Here is a 12,504-nt window from a genome sequence, read left to right on the forward strand (position 1 = left end):
GTTTGAGACATTTCAGATTTTAGTCTCAGGAAAGAAGGAAGGATTACTCTGCTGCAGAAAGATTCCAGTTATAAGACCTTGGACCTGAGAGAGTAATGGTGTATAAAGTGGAAGGGGCCCCGGGAACAGATGGAGGCAATTATGACAGAAAGTGGCTGGTCAGAAAACAGCCAGGTGTTTTCACATTTTATTAGCTACAGTATAGACCCTAGAGCTGCCTCATTCCCTCCCCTCCCCTTCCCCCCACCACGGGGTCAGGCCTTCCCAGAAGCCCCTGCCTTGGCTGCCTGCGCCCGCTGGAACTCCTGCTGCAGCTGAGCCAGGGTCTCCCTCTGTTGCTCTGACTGCCGTTCGAGGTCCCGGAGCTGGGATTCATATCGCTTACTGAGGAGAGGGAAGAGAGACAAAGACGCAAATAAGGAGAAATTCGTGGGACTTAACTACGGAGGGTGCTGAAGGCAAGGAAGAGATTGACGGAAAACCTGAGATCTGGGAGAGGGTCTGGAAGAACTAGAGAAGGGGCGGTTCTCTGGAGCTACTCTACAATGGCTCCTCAACGCCTTTACACCAGCAGTGTCAGGTGCATTGCAGGTTGCAGAACAAAGACTCACATTTCAGCTGTGATATAGTCCAGCCTCTTCCCCACGGTGGCCCGAGCCTCTCCCAGCTCCTGTTTGACCAGCACAGGACCCAGAAGTTTAAAGACCACGTTGGACCCGTCTAGCAGGGCCAGCTCCTGATGAAGGGACGGGATATACATGATCAGAACCAGAAGCCAGTACAGGTCCCTCCTCGCCCCCACGAGTCCTCTCTCACCTCCTTCACGATATTATTTTCTGTTAGTTGGGCCTCAAGCTTCTGCCGCCCTGACATGGATTTACTCAAGTCTGGGGGTTGGGGAAAAAAGGCTTGATTAGAAACCTCAAATGTGCCGCCTGATGCCAATCCTGGTGAGAAGAAAATGGAACTGAGGAAGTAGACAAGGATGCGGCGGCAGGTCAGTGAGTGGGGAAAAGCACTGAGATGGGGAAGGAGCGGCACGCGGGGCCTCGGGTGGGGCAGAAATCGTTATCTTGGTTTGGCTTTGGGCTGTGAGTGAAGGCACTGGGGCAAGGCCGCACGGATCCTGCTCCCTTACCCTTCTGTAGCTGCTGATATTTCTCCACTTCTCCCTGTAGCTTCTTCTGGATTAGATCGGCCATGGCGGGGACGAAGGCCTGCGGGGAGCGGGAGAGGGGCGCTGGATGGTACCCGAACTCCCCTCTCTGGCCTGGCCTGCCGAAATGACAGCACTCTTGAGAGGCAGCCTCCCGGGGCGTCGCAGCCTCACCCCGTCCCAGAGAGCCCTCTACCCCGGCCCCAGGGGGTGGCGGGCGCAGCAAAATCCCCAAAGCCTTCAACCGTAACCCAACCCTACTCACGTTCTCCCCTCACTATTACTAAACCTGGAAGTAAACAGAGCATGCTGGGAAAAGACGGCGCCGGAAGTTGTCTTCTGACGCATGCCGGGAACTGTAGTTTTGGCATGTTTAATGACCGCTGTTACGCCAGAAGACTGGACTCAGGAGGTTTTAGGCAAGACAGGGAAACGAAGCCGGAAGGAGAAAACGCACCGTTACTTAGGCCCCAGTTCCAGATTACCTTTCTTTCATTGCTCGGGCATAAGCGGCTGCTTCGGACTGCGGGATCAAGGCGTGCCCCGCCCCTCGAGAGAGTGGGCCCTCACTCAAGATGGCGCCTAGAAGGCTTCAGCCCTGGTAGGCGCTGATTGGATAAAGGGCAGGCGGACTTCCGGGAATTTTCCAGCCGTCTGTGGGACAGCTGAGAGGAGTTTGCACGTGGATTGTAGTTCGGGTGGGCTAGATGGAAACAGCCCCCAAACCGGGCAGGGATGTCCCGCCCAAGAAGAACAGACTTCAGGCCAAGAAGAAGGTAGAGACGTCTCATCCCTAGGGTGGAAGGGAAGTTTTTAGCTGCGGGGTCCCGGGGGGGCGGGGCGCGGGCTACGGAGTCTTAGAGCTTCTGTTGTGCCCGTAGAAACCGCGGAGGTACTGGGAGGAAGAAACCACTTTGACCGCTGCGGGAGCCTCTCCAGGCCCCCCTGGTAACAAGAAGAGGAATCGTGAGCCCCGCCCCCAGAGACCAAAGAACGCCAACATCGCCAAGAAGTCTCGGGTCTCCAGGAAGCGTCAGCTCCCGAAGAAACCCCGAGAACGGAGAAATCTTGAGCCTCAGCGGAGTGTGTCCGGGGTGAGCCTGGGACCTAATAAGGTGGTGGGGCAAATCGCCTTGTGCTTTACGGGTGCGAGGATTGGGGTCAACCCTAGCCTGTTTGCTAATGTTTTCTCCTTCCCCAGGCCCAGGATCCATTTCCAGGCCCTGCCCCTGTCCCTGTGGAGGTGGCTCGGAAGTTCCGTCGCATTGACAAATCGGAAAAGGTGAGGACCAGCCAGAGAGTGGGGAGACGTTGCAGCCCGGGAGTATATGAGTGAGTTGGTTGGAGGGGAGGCTGTGTGGCTCTCTTGGGACACCACATAACGTCTGACTCTTCTCCCACTTCTTCCCCCCCCCACCCCCCCCCCCCGCCAATGACGTTATAGCTGCCACATTCGAAGTCCAAAACCCGAAGCCGACTTGAGGTGGCTGAAGCTGAGGAAGAGGAAATAAGTACTAAAGCTGCTCGTTCCGAACTACTGCTTGCTGAGGAACCCGGGTAAGCGGACCCTAATGTGGACCTCCCCAGGCCCTGCTTTATGAGGCTTTTCTTTCTCATTTTCATGTTGGTACATCCACTGCATGTTTGGGAGTTTTACTGCAACCCCAGGACTCACTCCTAGGTTTCTGGAAGGGGAGGATGGGGAGGACACAGCAAAGATACGCCAGGCTGACATTGTGGAGGCTGTGGATATTGCCAGTGCGGCCAAGGTGAGTCTGAGTTGAAAAGGGGCCACTGGCTGGATTGGTGGTGCAGAGCAAGATGGAAGTGGGGACTAGAAGAGGGAACAACTGAAAGGAGCCTCTTCTTTCTTGATTTTTTCCCCCACTTTTTCCTTTCTCAGCACTTTGACTTAAACTTGAGGCAGTTTGGACCCTACAGACTGAATTACTCCCCAACTGGGAGGTAAGGCTGGGTATCAGTCTCTTGAACCAGGATATGGTGTATCTCCTTAACCAGTTCAGCCACGCTGTCCTCAGCCATACCAGCGTATGTTCGGGCTGATGATGTGGGGAGGGTCCTGTGATTCGCTTGCGTGTGAGGGTGAGCATATAGAGGAGGGGCCAGTGTGGGACAGACTTCAAATGGTCTGAGTCACGGTGCTTCCCTGCATTGACACTCTACCTGTCCCCTACCTCCAACAGACACCTGGCTTTTGGAGGGCGCCGGGGTCATGTGGCCACCCTTGACTGGGTAACAAAGAGGCTCATGTGTGAGATCAACGTCATGGAGGCAGTGCGGGACATCCGGTCAGTGGGGGTGAGGCATCCCCTTCTGACTGAATGACTGCCCCTTGCCCTCCTTTCCCACTGACCCTCACCTCCCCTCCTTCTAGGTTTCTCCATTCGGAGGCACTGCTTGCCGTTGCTCAGAATCGCTGGCTTCACATCTATGACAACCAGGGCATTGAGCTCCACTGTATCCGCCGCTGTGACCGAGTCACACGCCTGGAGTTCCTGCCTTTCCACTTCCTCCTGGCCACGGCTGTGAGTGGCTGTGGAGCACAGGGACTGGGGGTGGCAGCCCTTGAGAAGACTGCTTCTTCTCTGGGATCCCAGTAGAAGGACAGAGGGTGATCAGGACTCATTCTGTCTCTCTCTCTCAGTCAGAGACGGGGTTTCTAACCTACCTGGACGTGTCAGTGGGAAAGATCGTGGCAGCTCTGAATGCTCGGGCTGGACGGTTGGACGTCATGACTAAGAACCCTTACAATGCCGTCATCCATCTCGGACACAGCAATGGTTGGTCTCTAGCTGAGCTTTGACTGTCTGACCACCCTGACCTGCTTTGCTTCTATTTGTACTTTGCAAGTGCCTTCAGGTTGCCCCATTCCTCCTTCTCATTACCCCTTGGCCTTGAGACCCTGTCTTTCCCAGATGTAATCACCTTAGTGCCTATTAGTAACTTTGGCTCCTCTCCCCTGATGTCCAGGTACCGTGTCCTTATGGAGTCCAGCCATGAAGGAGCCACTGGCAAAGATCCTCTGTCATCGGGGTGGGGTCCGGGCTGTGGCTGTAGATTCTACAGGCACGTAAGTCACTTGTTTGGTCTTGAGGTGCTGGGGAGGCCACAGCTGGGTAGAAAGATACAGAAGGCAGTGTGCCTTTAGGAGCACAGACTCACAGTCAAGCTGCATAGGTTTAAATCTTAGTTGGAGCACCTGGGTGGCTCAGTTGGTTAAGCGTCTGACTCTTTTTTTTTTAATAATTTTTTATTGTTATGTTAATCACCATACATTACATCGTTAGTTTTTGATGAGCATCTGACTCTTGATCTCAGGGTTGTAAGTTCAAGACCTGCATTGGGTTCCACCATGGGCGTGGAGCCTACTTAAAAAAAGAAGGTAAATAAATCTTTGTGTTAACCACTGATGGGCCATGTAAGCGTGGGCACATTTTATAACCTCTGTGTGCCACACGCTTTCCTTGCCCCAAGAGTAGGGATGAGTATCTCACTCAAGAGTCAGAAAGCTTTTTCTGTGAAGAGCCAGATATTAAAGATTTTAGGTTTTGCTGGCCAAGAGGCAGATTTGAGTGTGTTATATAGATATTTGAGTAAAGAGAAAACAAACCATCACAATTTTTTAAGCGATAGAATTCAAAATACAATAGTTACCAAATATAGTATTTTTGTAACACAGGTCTACTAATGGGAAGAATTGGATGCCTTGTTTTGAGGATAACATTTTGCTCAATTGAGGTTCAAAGTTAGTGTTCTGAATCAGCAAACCCAGTTGTAGACGTTTATCTGTTAACGTTGATCTGTGGAGAGATTTTACCTATTTTGTCTTCGAAAACATCTTTCACACAGATGATGAGATAGGTGGCAGGTTATAACCATGTCACTGTGAGTTGTCGTGCGCCCACAGTGGTGTGAAGAGATGACACACCACAGGTGATGTCGGTCTTGATGGCTTTCCCGGGCTATTGTACAAAAGCAGCCATGGAAGAAGCCAGTGAACCAGTGCGGTCGTGCTCTGATACGGCTTTCTCTGCAGATGCTGAAATTTGAATCTGTGTAATTTTCACCTGTTTCAAAATATTTTTTGAATTTTTTCCGGGCACTTAAAAATGGCCAAACCATTTGGAGCTTGAGGGCTGTCCAGAAGTAGGTGGTGGGCCGGATTTGTTTGGCGCATGGGCTGTAGGTCGCCAAGCCCTGGGCTTAGTTCGTAAAGCCATCCTAGGTGTTAACGCGAGTTAAGGCATATGGAGTTTAGCACGGTGCCTAGGGAGTATAGAGCACCGCGGTTCACCATTGGTGTCATGGAAGGTGATCTTTCTCTTTAGGCCTGGCTGGTGATGTGAGGGGTAGGAGTGGTGGGCCTGCTCTGAATTTCTACTCTTCGAGAGTCTACAGCTGCCCCGCTGTGCTGAGGGGGGTGTGTGTGTGTGTGTGTGTGTGTGTGTGTGTGTGTGTGTGTGTGTGTGTGGAGGAGAGGGGGGTGTGTGTGTGTGGAGGAGAGGGGTGGGTGTGTGTGTGTGTGTGTGTGTGTGTGTCAGAGCCTTCCTGGGCTGTACTCACCACTGGAGAGGAGATGGGTGTGTGTGTGTGTGTGTGTGTACGTGTATCTGGTGCACTGTGTTCCACACAAGTTCCCTCTAATGGGACAAGTGGGTGTTCCTCTTAATTCCTTTCTTTGTTAGGCACTCATGGGCACCTGCTGCGGGCGGGGCTCTGGGCTGAGGTTCGGGGCGGGGGGCGGGTACAAGGATGAAGGGGCCATCGAGCCTGCCCAGGTGCAGTATTCCACTTTATGTACAGAGACAGGGGACTGTAGTTTATGGAAACGATTAGGCAGGAGATGCATTTAGTTTCTGCCGAGTTGTCTTCTGTCACCCCAGACTTAATGTGTCCATCCCGGGATAGGTCACCCCGCTCCCAGATTCCTCCTTGCTTGCTCCCTTTCTGCCACATTTTCCTGTCACCCAGAATTTGACTTGACACCTCTAGCTACACAGCCCCATGGTCTTCAGCCATCAGTAAGGGTGGGAACCAGATTGCTGTTTGCTGGGTGCCCAGGCTCTGCCGCTGGCTTTGGCGCCATCACTTCGTTACCGCCCACGAGCCCCTGTGAAGTCCCAGCTGTTGTCCCCGGAGGGCCCTCTGAGGTTTGTTTCTCTCCACCCTCGCTGTCTCCTGTGAACATGCATGATGCTCGCAGCCACTTTCCAGCCTCTGGTTCTTCCTCCTCCTGGCGTGTCCTGGATGCTGTGGGCAGACTGATCTTTCGCACAGGCTTCTTTCCTCCTTTCACACTGCTGCGTGGGGATCTTCTACATGAGGTATAAACTACGGAACTTTATTTCTAAGTGGTTTTAAAGAAAGTCAGGAAGAACAGCCTCATAGTCACCAACTTACAAAAACCTTCCAGATGCTCAGCCCCTGCCTTGTCCTCCCATAGTTGTATCTTTGGGGCCGAGTGGTTTGTCTCAACCGTTTTTAATCCGTATTTGTGCCAGCCTGGCTTTAGGAGAGTGCTTTCTTTGGGCCACTGAATCTGATTTGTGGTTTGCCTGCCCTGGGCTGCTTCAGTCAGGTCCTGCTGTGCCCAAGGCCTAATCACTTAGTTCCCTGAGATGTGGTCAGCATCTTAAGAACAGCTCTGCCTGGGGCGCCTGGGTGGCTCAGTTGTTAAGTGTCTGCCTTCGGCTCAGGTCATGATCCCAGGGTCCTGGGATCGAGCCCTGCATCGGGCTCCCTGCTCAATGGGAGGCCTGCTTCTCCCTCTCCCTCTGCTGTTCCCGCTTGTGTTCCTGCTCTCGCTGTGTTTCTCTGTCAAATAAATAAATAAAATCTTTAAAAACGAACAAACAAAAAAACCCAGCTCTGCTTATCTCTGGTCCTCCTCAGGAGCACCTCAGGCCACAGGGGCTCCAGAGATGAGGCTTACTGTTTGCTTAAGAGGCATTCCGGAAGCTTGCTTCAGGATTGGATTGGATTCTCAGAGCTAAACTGTTTTCTGCAAGTTTAGAAGCGTGGTAGTGTAGCCTGGATGCCCTCTGGCCAGTGGGTTGGTATTTGTGCAGCAGATCCCAAAGGTGGGTATGTGTGGGGAAAGAAGCCAGCATGTGCTCTTGAGTTGTGGGTTGACTGAAGGGTGTGACCCTGTGTCCCAGGAGCCCTCAGTAATTCCTGGCTAGCACTGGTCGTCCTTCCAGCTGCCGGAGGGGGGGCCCCAATCGTCTTGTGTCTGGAGTAGAATCCAGCTGGGCCCCCTATTCAGCTCCATCACAGGGCTAGTCCCTCTCATAGGAGTCCCTCGGTCCCCTTTCCGGGGGTTCACAACCAAGGCTAAGAAGAGAGTCTGTGGCCTCTTGGCAAACTTACATCCCCTGGCCTTGCTGGTCTCCCTTCAGCCTCCCTCTCTGAAGAACAACTCGAACATAGATAGAAACTCCCAACCTCTAAAAACAAACAGCCACAGTGCACGATTCCTCGAGAGCGTTGCCCTCCCTTCTTCCAAGGAAACACAGGGTAGGGCAGGGTCCTGTAGCGCATTATGTCATTGTTTCCTCAGCCTTTCTCAGCTACATGCAGGCTTCAGCTTGTCTCTCATTGCCGGAGAGCAGTGTTGGGGAATCTGGGTCCTCAGTCTGAGTTTAAAGAGCTCCTGCGATCTGTCCCTTCGTCATCCTGCTGACCACATGTCCCACCAGTCCCGAAAACAGACCTTGGTTTCCTTCTCACCTCCACACCATGATGTTGCATTCATTTGTACCCACTGTCTGTTTCTTGTGGGCTTCCTCAAGAATGACCTTGAACGGCCCCAGTCCCAGTTTTATTATGAAGTCCTCCCTGGCCAGTGCTGTCGGTCCTTCTCTTTGCTGAGCCCCCGTGCTCCGTGTACGCGAGGCGGAACGTGTCATTTCAGTACAGATGGGCGTGTGCGCTCTTCCCTTGATTAAGAGAACAGACACTGAAGAGACCGGCCTGACTTGGATTCTAGCTTACCACTCACCCTGATCTCCTTTCTCTGAGCTTCAGTTTCCTCATCTGTAAAAGGGAAATAAAAATCGTTTCTCCCCAACGAGACTTTACGCTTGCACTTGGCCACAGCCCTGCTCAGTAAGCCCATGCAACAGATTAATTGCCCGCCCCCTTTCCACCAGGTACATGGCCACCTCTGGCCTGGACCACCAGCTGAAGATCTTTGACCTACGAGGGACATTCCAGCCTCTCTGTGCTCGGACCCTGCCCCAGGGGGCGGGACACCTGGCCTTTTCCCAGCGGGGACTGCTGGCCGCAGGCATGGGTGATGTGGTCAACATATGGGCAGGGCAGGGCAAGGCCAGCCCACCCTCTCTGGAGCAGCCTTACCTCACCCACCGGCTCTCAGGCCACGTGCATGGCCTTCATTTCTGCCCCTTTGAAGATGTGCTGGGGGTGGGGCACAATGGCGGCGTCACCAGCATGCTGGTCCCTGGTGAGTGGGCCAGGGGATGGGAGCCGTGTAAATGAACTCTGGGTGGAAGTTTGGGTTGGCTCAAGACAGGAGCAAAGGGCTTGGTCAGGCTGGAGCTGCCAGACTGGGTTCTGTTTAAAGGCTCCATGTTTCTCTGTCCCTCTAGGGGCTGCTGAGCCCAACTTCGACGGCCTGGAGAGTAACCCTTACAGGAGCCAGAAGCAGCGCCAGGAGTGGGAGGTGAAGGCCCTGCTGGAGAAGGTGAGCATGAGCCGGCGTGTGGTTTGGGCTGGGGTTGGGGAAAGCTCCCCATGCCCCAAGGGGTCTTGGGGAGAGTGGGATTCAGCAGCCCCCCTGGCCTCCGTCCCTCTTTGGGTCACCCTCCTGTGGCTCCTGACCCTTTCCTGTGCCTCTGTGACACCTCCAGGTACCTGCAGAGCTCATTTGTCTGGATCCACGAGCCCTGGCAGAGGTTGATGTCATCTCTTTGGAGCAAGAGAAGAAGGAGCGGGTAGAGAGGCTGGTATGGAGCAGGCCCCAGTGCTCAGGCCCTCCACCCCACCACAGCCTCCCCTGTGCCATGTCTCCAGAAGTATGGCACAGCAGATGGGGGCTGCCACAGTTCCTGGCCTCTTGACAGATTTTACCCTTGTCCCCCTCCCCTTAGGGCTATGACCCCGAGGCCAAGGCTCCCTTCCAGCCAAAGCCAAAGCAGAAGGGCCGCAGCTCAACAGCAAGCCTGGTGAAGAGGAAGAGGAAGGTCATGGATGAGCAGCACCGGGTAAATGATCATTGGGCGATGGGCTAGGCACCCCACAGGCCGCACCCTCCTGCTAGTGCCTCTGCCCTTGCCAGCCTGACGCTTCTCACCTTGCCCCCATCTCCCCACCCAGGACAAAGTCCGGCAGAGCCTTGAGCAACAGCCACAGAAACAAGAGAAGGCCAAGCCTCTGAGGGCCCGGCCATCTGCCCTGGACAGATTTGTGCGCTGAGCCATGCTCCAGGGTGGCCTGAGAACAATCTCTCCCCACAATTGCCTGTGGGGAAATGACCCTGTTCCTTGGAATAAGGAGGGGGCAGTGTGTCCCTCCCCAAGTGGGGAGGGTCAGCTGGCTCCTGGGCTGGGTTGGTATTAAAGAAGATGGCTTTTTTTTTTTTTTTGGATAATGTGTCTAGATCTTCCTGGGGACCTATTCCCCTCCCTTTGCCCAGCATGGGACTACTCTAGGATCTGAGGGGGTCATGGTATCCTGCTTCTACCCCCACCCCGTATCTTATCACCATGACCCTAGCCTTGTTCTTTAGGGGCCTTCCTCCTCTCTTTCCCACCTCCCTGGCGGTGTCCTTGCCATCCAGCATGGTCTGGCAGCCTCCAGGCTCCCCAGGTCTGCATTCTTGGACTCCTGGTGAGGACCACGCTGCACTCGAAGAGGTAGACAGACAAGTTTATTGAGGAGCCTGTGCCCCTCCTCTGCCATAGCTGGAGAGAACAACCCCAGCATTGTTTTGCTCTTCCTGGTGACCATCAGTGGGGCTGCCAGGCCAGGCCCCTAGATTTCTCCTGTATCCCTCCGTCTTCAGTGATAGAGGAAAACTGGTCAGCTGCAGCCCGTCAGGGCCCCCTGCCTTGGGCCTGGGTGAGAGAAGGTTGTGGGGGTGCCAGCTAGACCCTCAACTCCTTACTCCTGTGGCCCCAGGCACTCTCAGCTGTGAAGCCAGGCTATTACCCGACAGCGCAGGATGCCCAAGACTTCCTGGAGCCAGGAGCAGAAGGGTGCAGTCCTTTCCCCATCAGAGGCGCCCACCAGCTTCCAGGCTGCCTGCATCTTCCAGGGGTCCAACTTATGGGATGTCAGCAGGAATTTCCCATAGCAGCACCGGTCCAAGGGGTAGTGGGTGGCCCCAGCCAGCTTAACACAGTGGGTTGGGGTGAGGCCTCCTCGTCGGGCACTTACCCCCACAAAGACATCCTCCAGTGGCAGAGAGGGTGCCCGGCTGGCCACTTTCAGGATAAGCTGCACAGCAGAAGCTGACAGCACATACCCTGTGCCAGAAGCATAGGGTGGAAAGGGGCCCCAGGTGGAAGGCCACTGCTCCTCTGATATTTGGTGCTTGCTCCCTGGTGTCCGAGAGGGGTGCACCCGCCAGTGCACACGGCCCAGGTACAAAAGAGGCATTGGCTGGTTCCTCAGGATGGACCCTTCTTCCCAGTCTTTATCTCCAGCCTCAACCTCTCCCGGAGGTGGTTCCTTGCCCTTCTCCCATTGTTCCCAACGGCCCCCTCGCCGAATCAGCTCTGATACCAGTTCAGGGACGTTGACAAACACATCATCGTCCGTCTTGAGGATGTAGCGGGCCATAGAGCAGTGTTTGTTTGCCCAGTTCAGCCCGCTGAGGGTCTTGAGAGTAAGGTTCCGGTAGGAGTCCCGGAAGGCCGCCTGCAAGATGTCCCCCTGGGCCGCTGCCTCCCGCACTAGATCGATGTCCTGGGGTTCCCTGGTAGGATGCCACAAGCCGGGCTCTCCCAGCAGAAAAAGAGTCTGCACCCTGAGCCCCCGAGCCTCTCGCAGCCCGCCCCACGAAGCCCGAATGGCATTTCTTTGGTTCAGGTTCTCTGGGGCCGTGCACACAAGGATGAGCAGGAAGGGTGGGGCGCCGGCACCCCTGCACGCCTCTTCATTGGGGATCAGAAGGCGGGGCAGGGCCAGGGGCGGCCCTGGGGAGGCCGGAGCCGGGCGCAGGGAGGCCAGGGAGAGGCTCAGCAGCTCCTCCCCGATGCCCGAGGGCCCGAAGAGGGTCCAGATTATCACCAGCAGCAGGGCGGCAAGGAGAAGGCGCCGGAAGAGGCTGAGGGGCATGGTGTGGGGTAATCAGAAGTGACCTGGGGAGAAAGATGAGGGCGGTTAGCGGGCGGACACCCCGGGCCTCCGTGACCGGAGTCCCTAACCGGCCACGCCTGGGATGGAGCGGGCGGCTGGTGCGCGCGGCCAGTACCGGCGCCGAAGAGCGCCGAGACCCGGGAGACAGGGGGTGGGGGCACAGCCAGAACTGCGGGGAAGTTACCTTGTCGGGGCCCCGCCGCCCCAAAGCTCGGCTCCATGGTGGGGTTTCGCGGCGGCGCCAGCCGCCCCTCCCCCGCCCGCGGTGGCGGCTAGGTCCCGCCCCCCCTCCCTGGGAGGGTGTAGGGCGGCACGCACACCCGCCTCCCCGGAAGCTGCTCCGAAGCTTCGCTGCTGCGGCGAACGCAATACGGCAGGCAGAGCACCGGCGGCGGGGGCTGCGCGCGAGGCGGCGGGAGCGGAATCTGGAGCAGTGTGCCGCAGTCGCAGGGACGAACGCCGAGCAGCCCGCCAGCCGAGGCTAACTTCCTCAACCACACACCCGACCCCTCGCAGTGTTGCGGAACCCAGCTCTTCCGGGTCAACGATTTAGAGGCCTTCATCCGTACCGTTAGCCCACAGCTTCCCGGCCTCGGCGCCACCCCCCCCCCCTTTTTCTTAAAGAAACCCGGCGGGGCTAAGGGTGTCAAGATCTTAAAATACTCCCCGGACCATCAACTGCTTAGGCTCAAGGTACCCACAACTGCCAAGCCGTTGGGCACACCAACGCCCGGGGGCCTTGGTTGTCTTGAAGCTGCCTTGGACTCCAAGGGGGCGGGGGTGTTTTTCCTACCTCTTCCTTTAGAAGGCGGGCACCACAGGGTTGTTTCAGGTAGGGCGGGGAGTGCTAACATCTTTGCGCCATTGCTTTAACCCAGGCGGGTCAGCTAGTTTGGGAAGCTGAGTGAGGCGATCAACCGAGAGAGGAAAACCACGCACAGGGCCCAGCGTGATAGCTTCCCCTATCAGGGTCCCCAGAAGAATGAAGAGAATCACACAGAAGG

At 55.7% G+C, this 12,504-nt stretch overlaps 3 protein-coding genes across 5 annotated transcripts; 1 reads left to right on the forward strand and 2 right to left on the reverse strand.

Moving 5' to 3' along the window:
* Positions 1 to 144: 144 nt before the first annotated feature.
* On the reverse strand, positions 145 to 1,468 carry PFDN6 (prefoldin subunit 6). Of its 2 annotated transcripts, XM_027602990.1 has the most exons (5): positions 1,422 to 1,468; positions 1,139 to 1,217; positions 817 to 887; positions 612 to 736; positions 145 to 384 (listed from the first exon to the last, which is right to left on the reverse strand). In XM_027602990.1, exons 2-5 carry the CDS (start codon positions 1,200 to 1,202, stop codon positions 255 to 257), a joined length of 390 nt encoding a protein of 129 aa, XP_027458791.1. In that variant the 5' UTR covers positions 1,203 to 1,217; positions 1,422 to 1,468; the 3' UTR covers positions 145 to 254. The 2 variants fall into 2 exon arrangements, with proteins under 2 accessions (XP_027458791.1, XP_027458790.1); XM_027602989.2 differs by having other exon boundaries at positions 1,139 to 1,451.
* A 304-nt stretch (positions 1,469 to 1,772) lies between these two features.
* WDR46 (WD repeat domain 46) lies at positions 1,773 to 9,911 on the forward strand. The gene is made up of 15 exons (XM_027602985.2): positions 1,773 to 1,932; positions 2,038 to 2,250; positions 2,358 to 2,438; positions 2,601 to 2,713; positions 2,838 to 2,925; positions 3,060 to 3,121; positions 3,361 to 3,465; positions 3,552 to 3,702; positions 3,822 to 3,957; positions 4,148 to 4,247; positions 8,329 to 8,642; positions 8,788 to 8,882; positions 9,049 to 9,144; positions 9,289 to 9,402; positions 9,515 to 9,911. Exons 1-15 carry the CDS (start codon positions 1,864 to 1,866, stop codon positions 9,611 to 9,613), a joined length of 1,836 nt encoding a protein of 611 aa, XP_027458786.1. The 5' UTR covers positions 1,773 to 1,863; the 3' UTR covers positions 9,614 to 9,911.
* Positions 9,912 to 10,052: 141 nt separating this feature from the next.
* Positions 10,053 to 12,042, reverse strand: B3GALT4 (beta-1,3-galactosyltransferase 4). 2 transcript variants are annotated; one of them, XM_027602988.1, is made up of 2 exons: positions 11,819 to 12,042; positions 10,053 to 11,502 (listed from the first exon to the last, which is right to left on the reverse strand). In XM_027602988.1, exon 2 carries the CDS (start codon positions 11,477 to 11,479, stop codon positions 10,325 to 10,327), a length of 1,155 nt encoding a protein of 384 aa, XP_027458789.1. In that variant the 5' UTR covers positions 11,480 to 11,502; positions 11,819 to 12,042; the 3' UTR covers positions 10,053 to 10,324. The 2 variants fall into 2 exon arrangements, with proteins under 2 accessions (XP_027458789.1, XP_027458788.1); XM_027602987.1 differs by lacking the exon at positions 11,819 to 12,042 and adding an exon at positions 11,685 to 11,818.
* Between the last annotated feature and the right edge of the window lie 462 nt (positions 12,043 to 12,504).

This window comes from Zalophus californianus, chromosome 7 (assembly GCF_009762305.2).
Source record: "Zalophus californianus isolate mZalCal1 chromosome 7, mZalCal1.pri.v2, whole genome shotgun sequence".
Lineage (NCBI taxonomy): Eukaryota > Metazoa > Chordata > Mammalia > Carnivora > Otariidae > Zalophus > Zalophus californianus.

What these genes read in the sequence shown, in the direction of transcription:
- B3GALT4 (XM_027602988.1), bottom strand. Translation starts at nt 11,479, where the DNA reads ATGCCCCTCAGCCTCTTCCGGCGCCTTCTCCTTGCCGCCCTGCTGCTG.
- WDR46 (XM_027602985.2), top strand. Translation starts at nt 1,864, where the DNA reads ATGGAAACAGCCCCCAAACCGGGCAGGGATGTCCCGCCCAAGAAGAAC. An exon ending in GACTTCAGGCCAAGAAGAAG is followed by an intron (nt 1,933 to 2,037) that starts GTAGAGACGTCT and finishes TTGTGCCCGTAG; the next exon opens with AAACCGCGGAGGTACTGGGA. An exon ending in TCATGGATGAGCAGCACCGG is followed by an intron (nt 9,403 to 9,514) that starts GTAAATGATCAT and finishes CTCCCCACCCAG; the next exon opens with GACAAAGTCCGGCAGAGCCT.
- PFDN6 (XM_027602990.1), bottom strand. Translation starts at nt 1,202, where the DNA reads ATGGCCGATCTAATCCAGAAGAAGCTACAGGGAGAAGTGGAGAAATAT. An exon ending in ATATCAGCAGCTACAGAAGG is followed by an intron (nt 888 to 1,138) that starts GTAAGGGAGCAG and finishes CCCAACCCCCAG; the next exon opens with ACTTGAGTAAATCCATGTCA. An exon ending in AAAATAATATCGTGAAGGAG is followed by an intron (nt 737 to 816) that starts GTGAGAGAGGAC and finishes TCCCTTCATCAG; the next exon opens with GAGCTGGCCCTGCTAGACGG.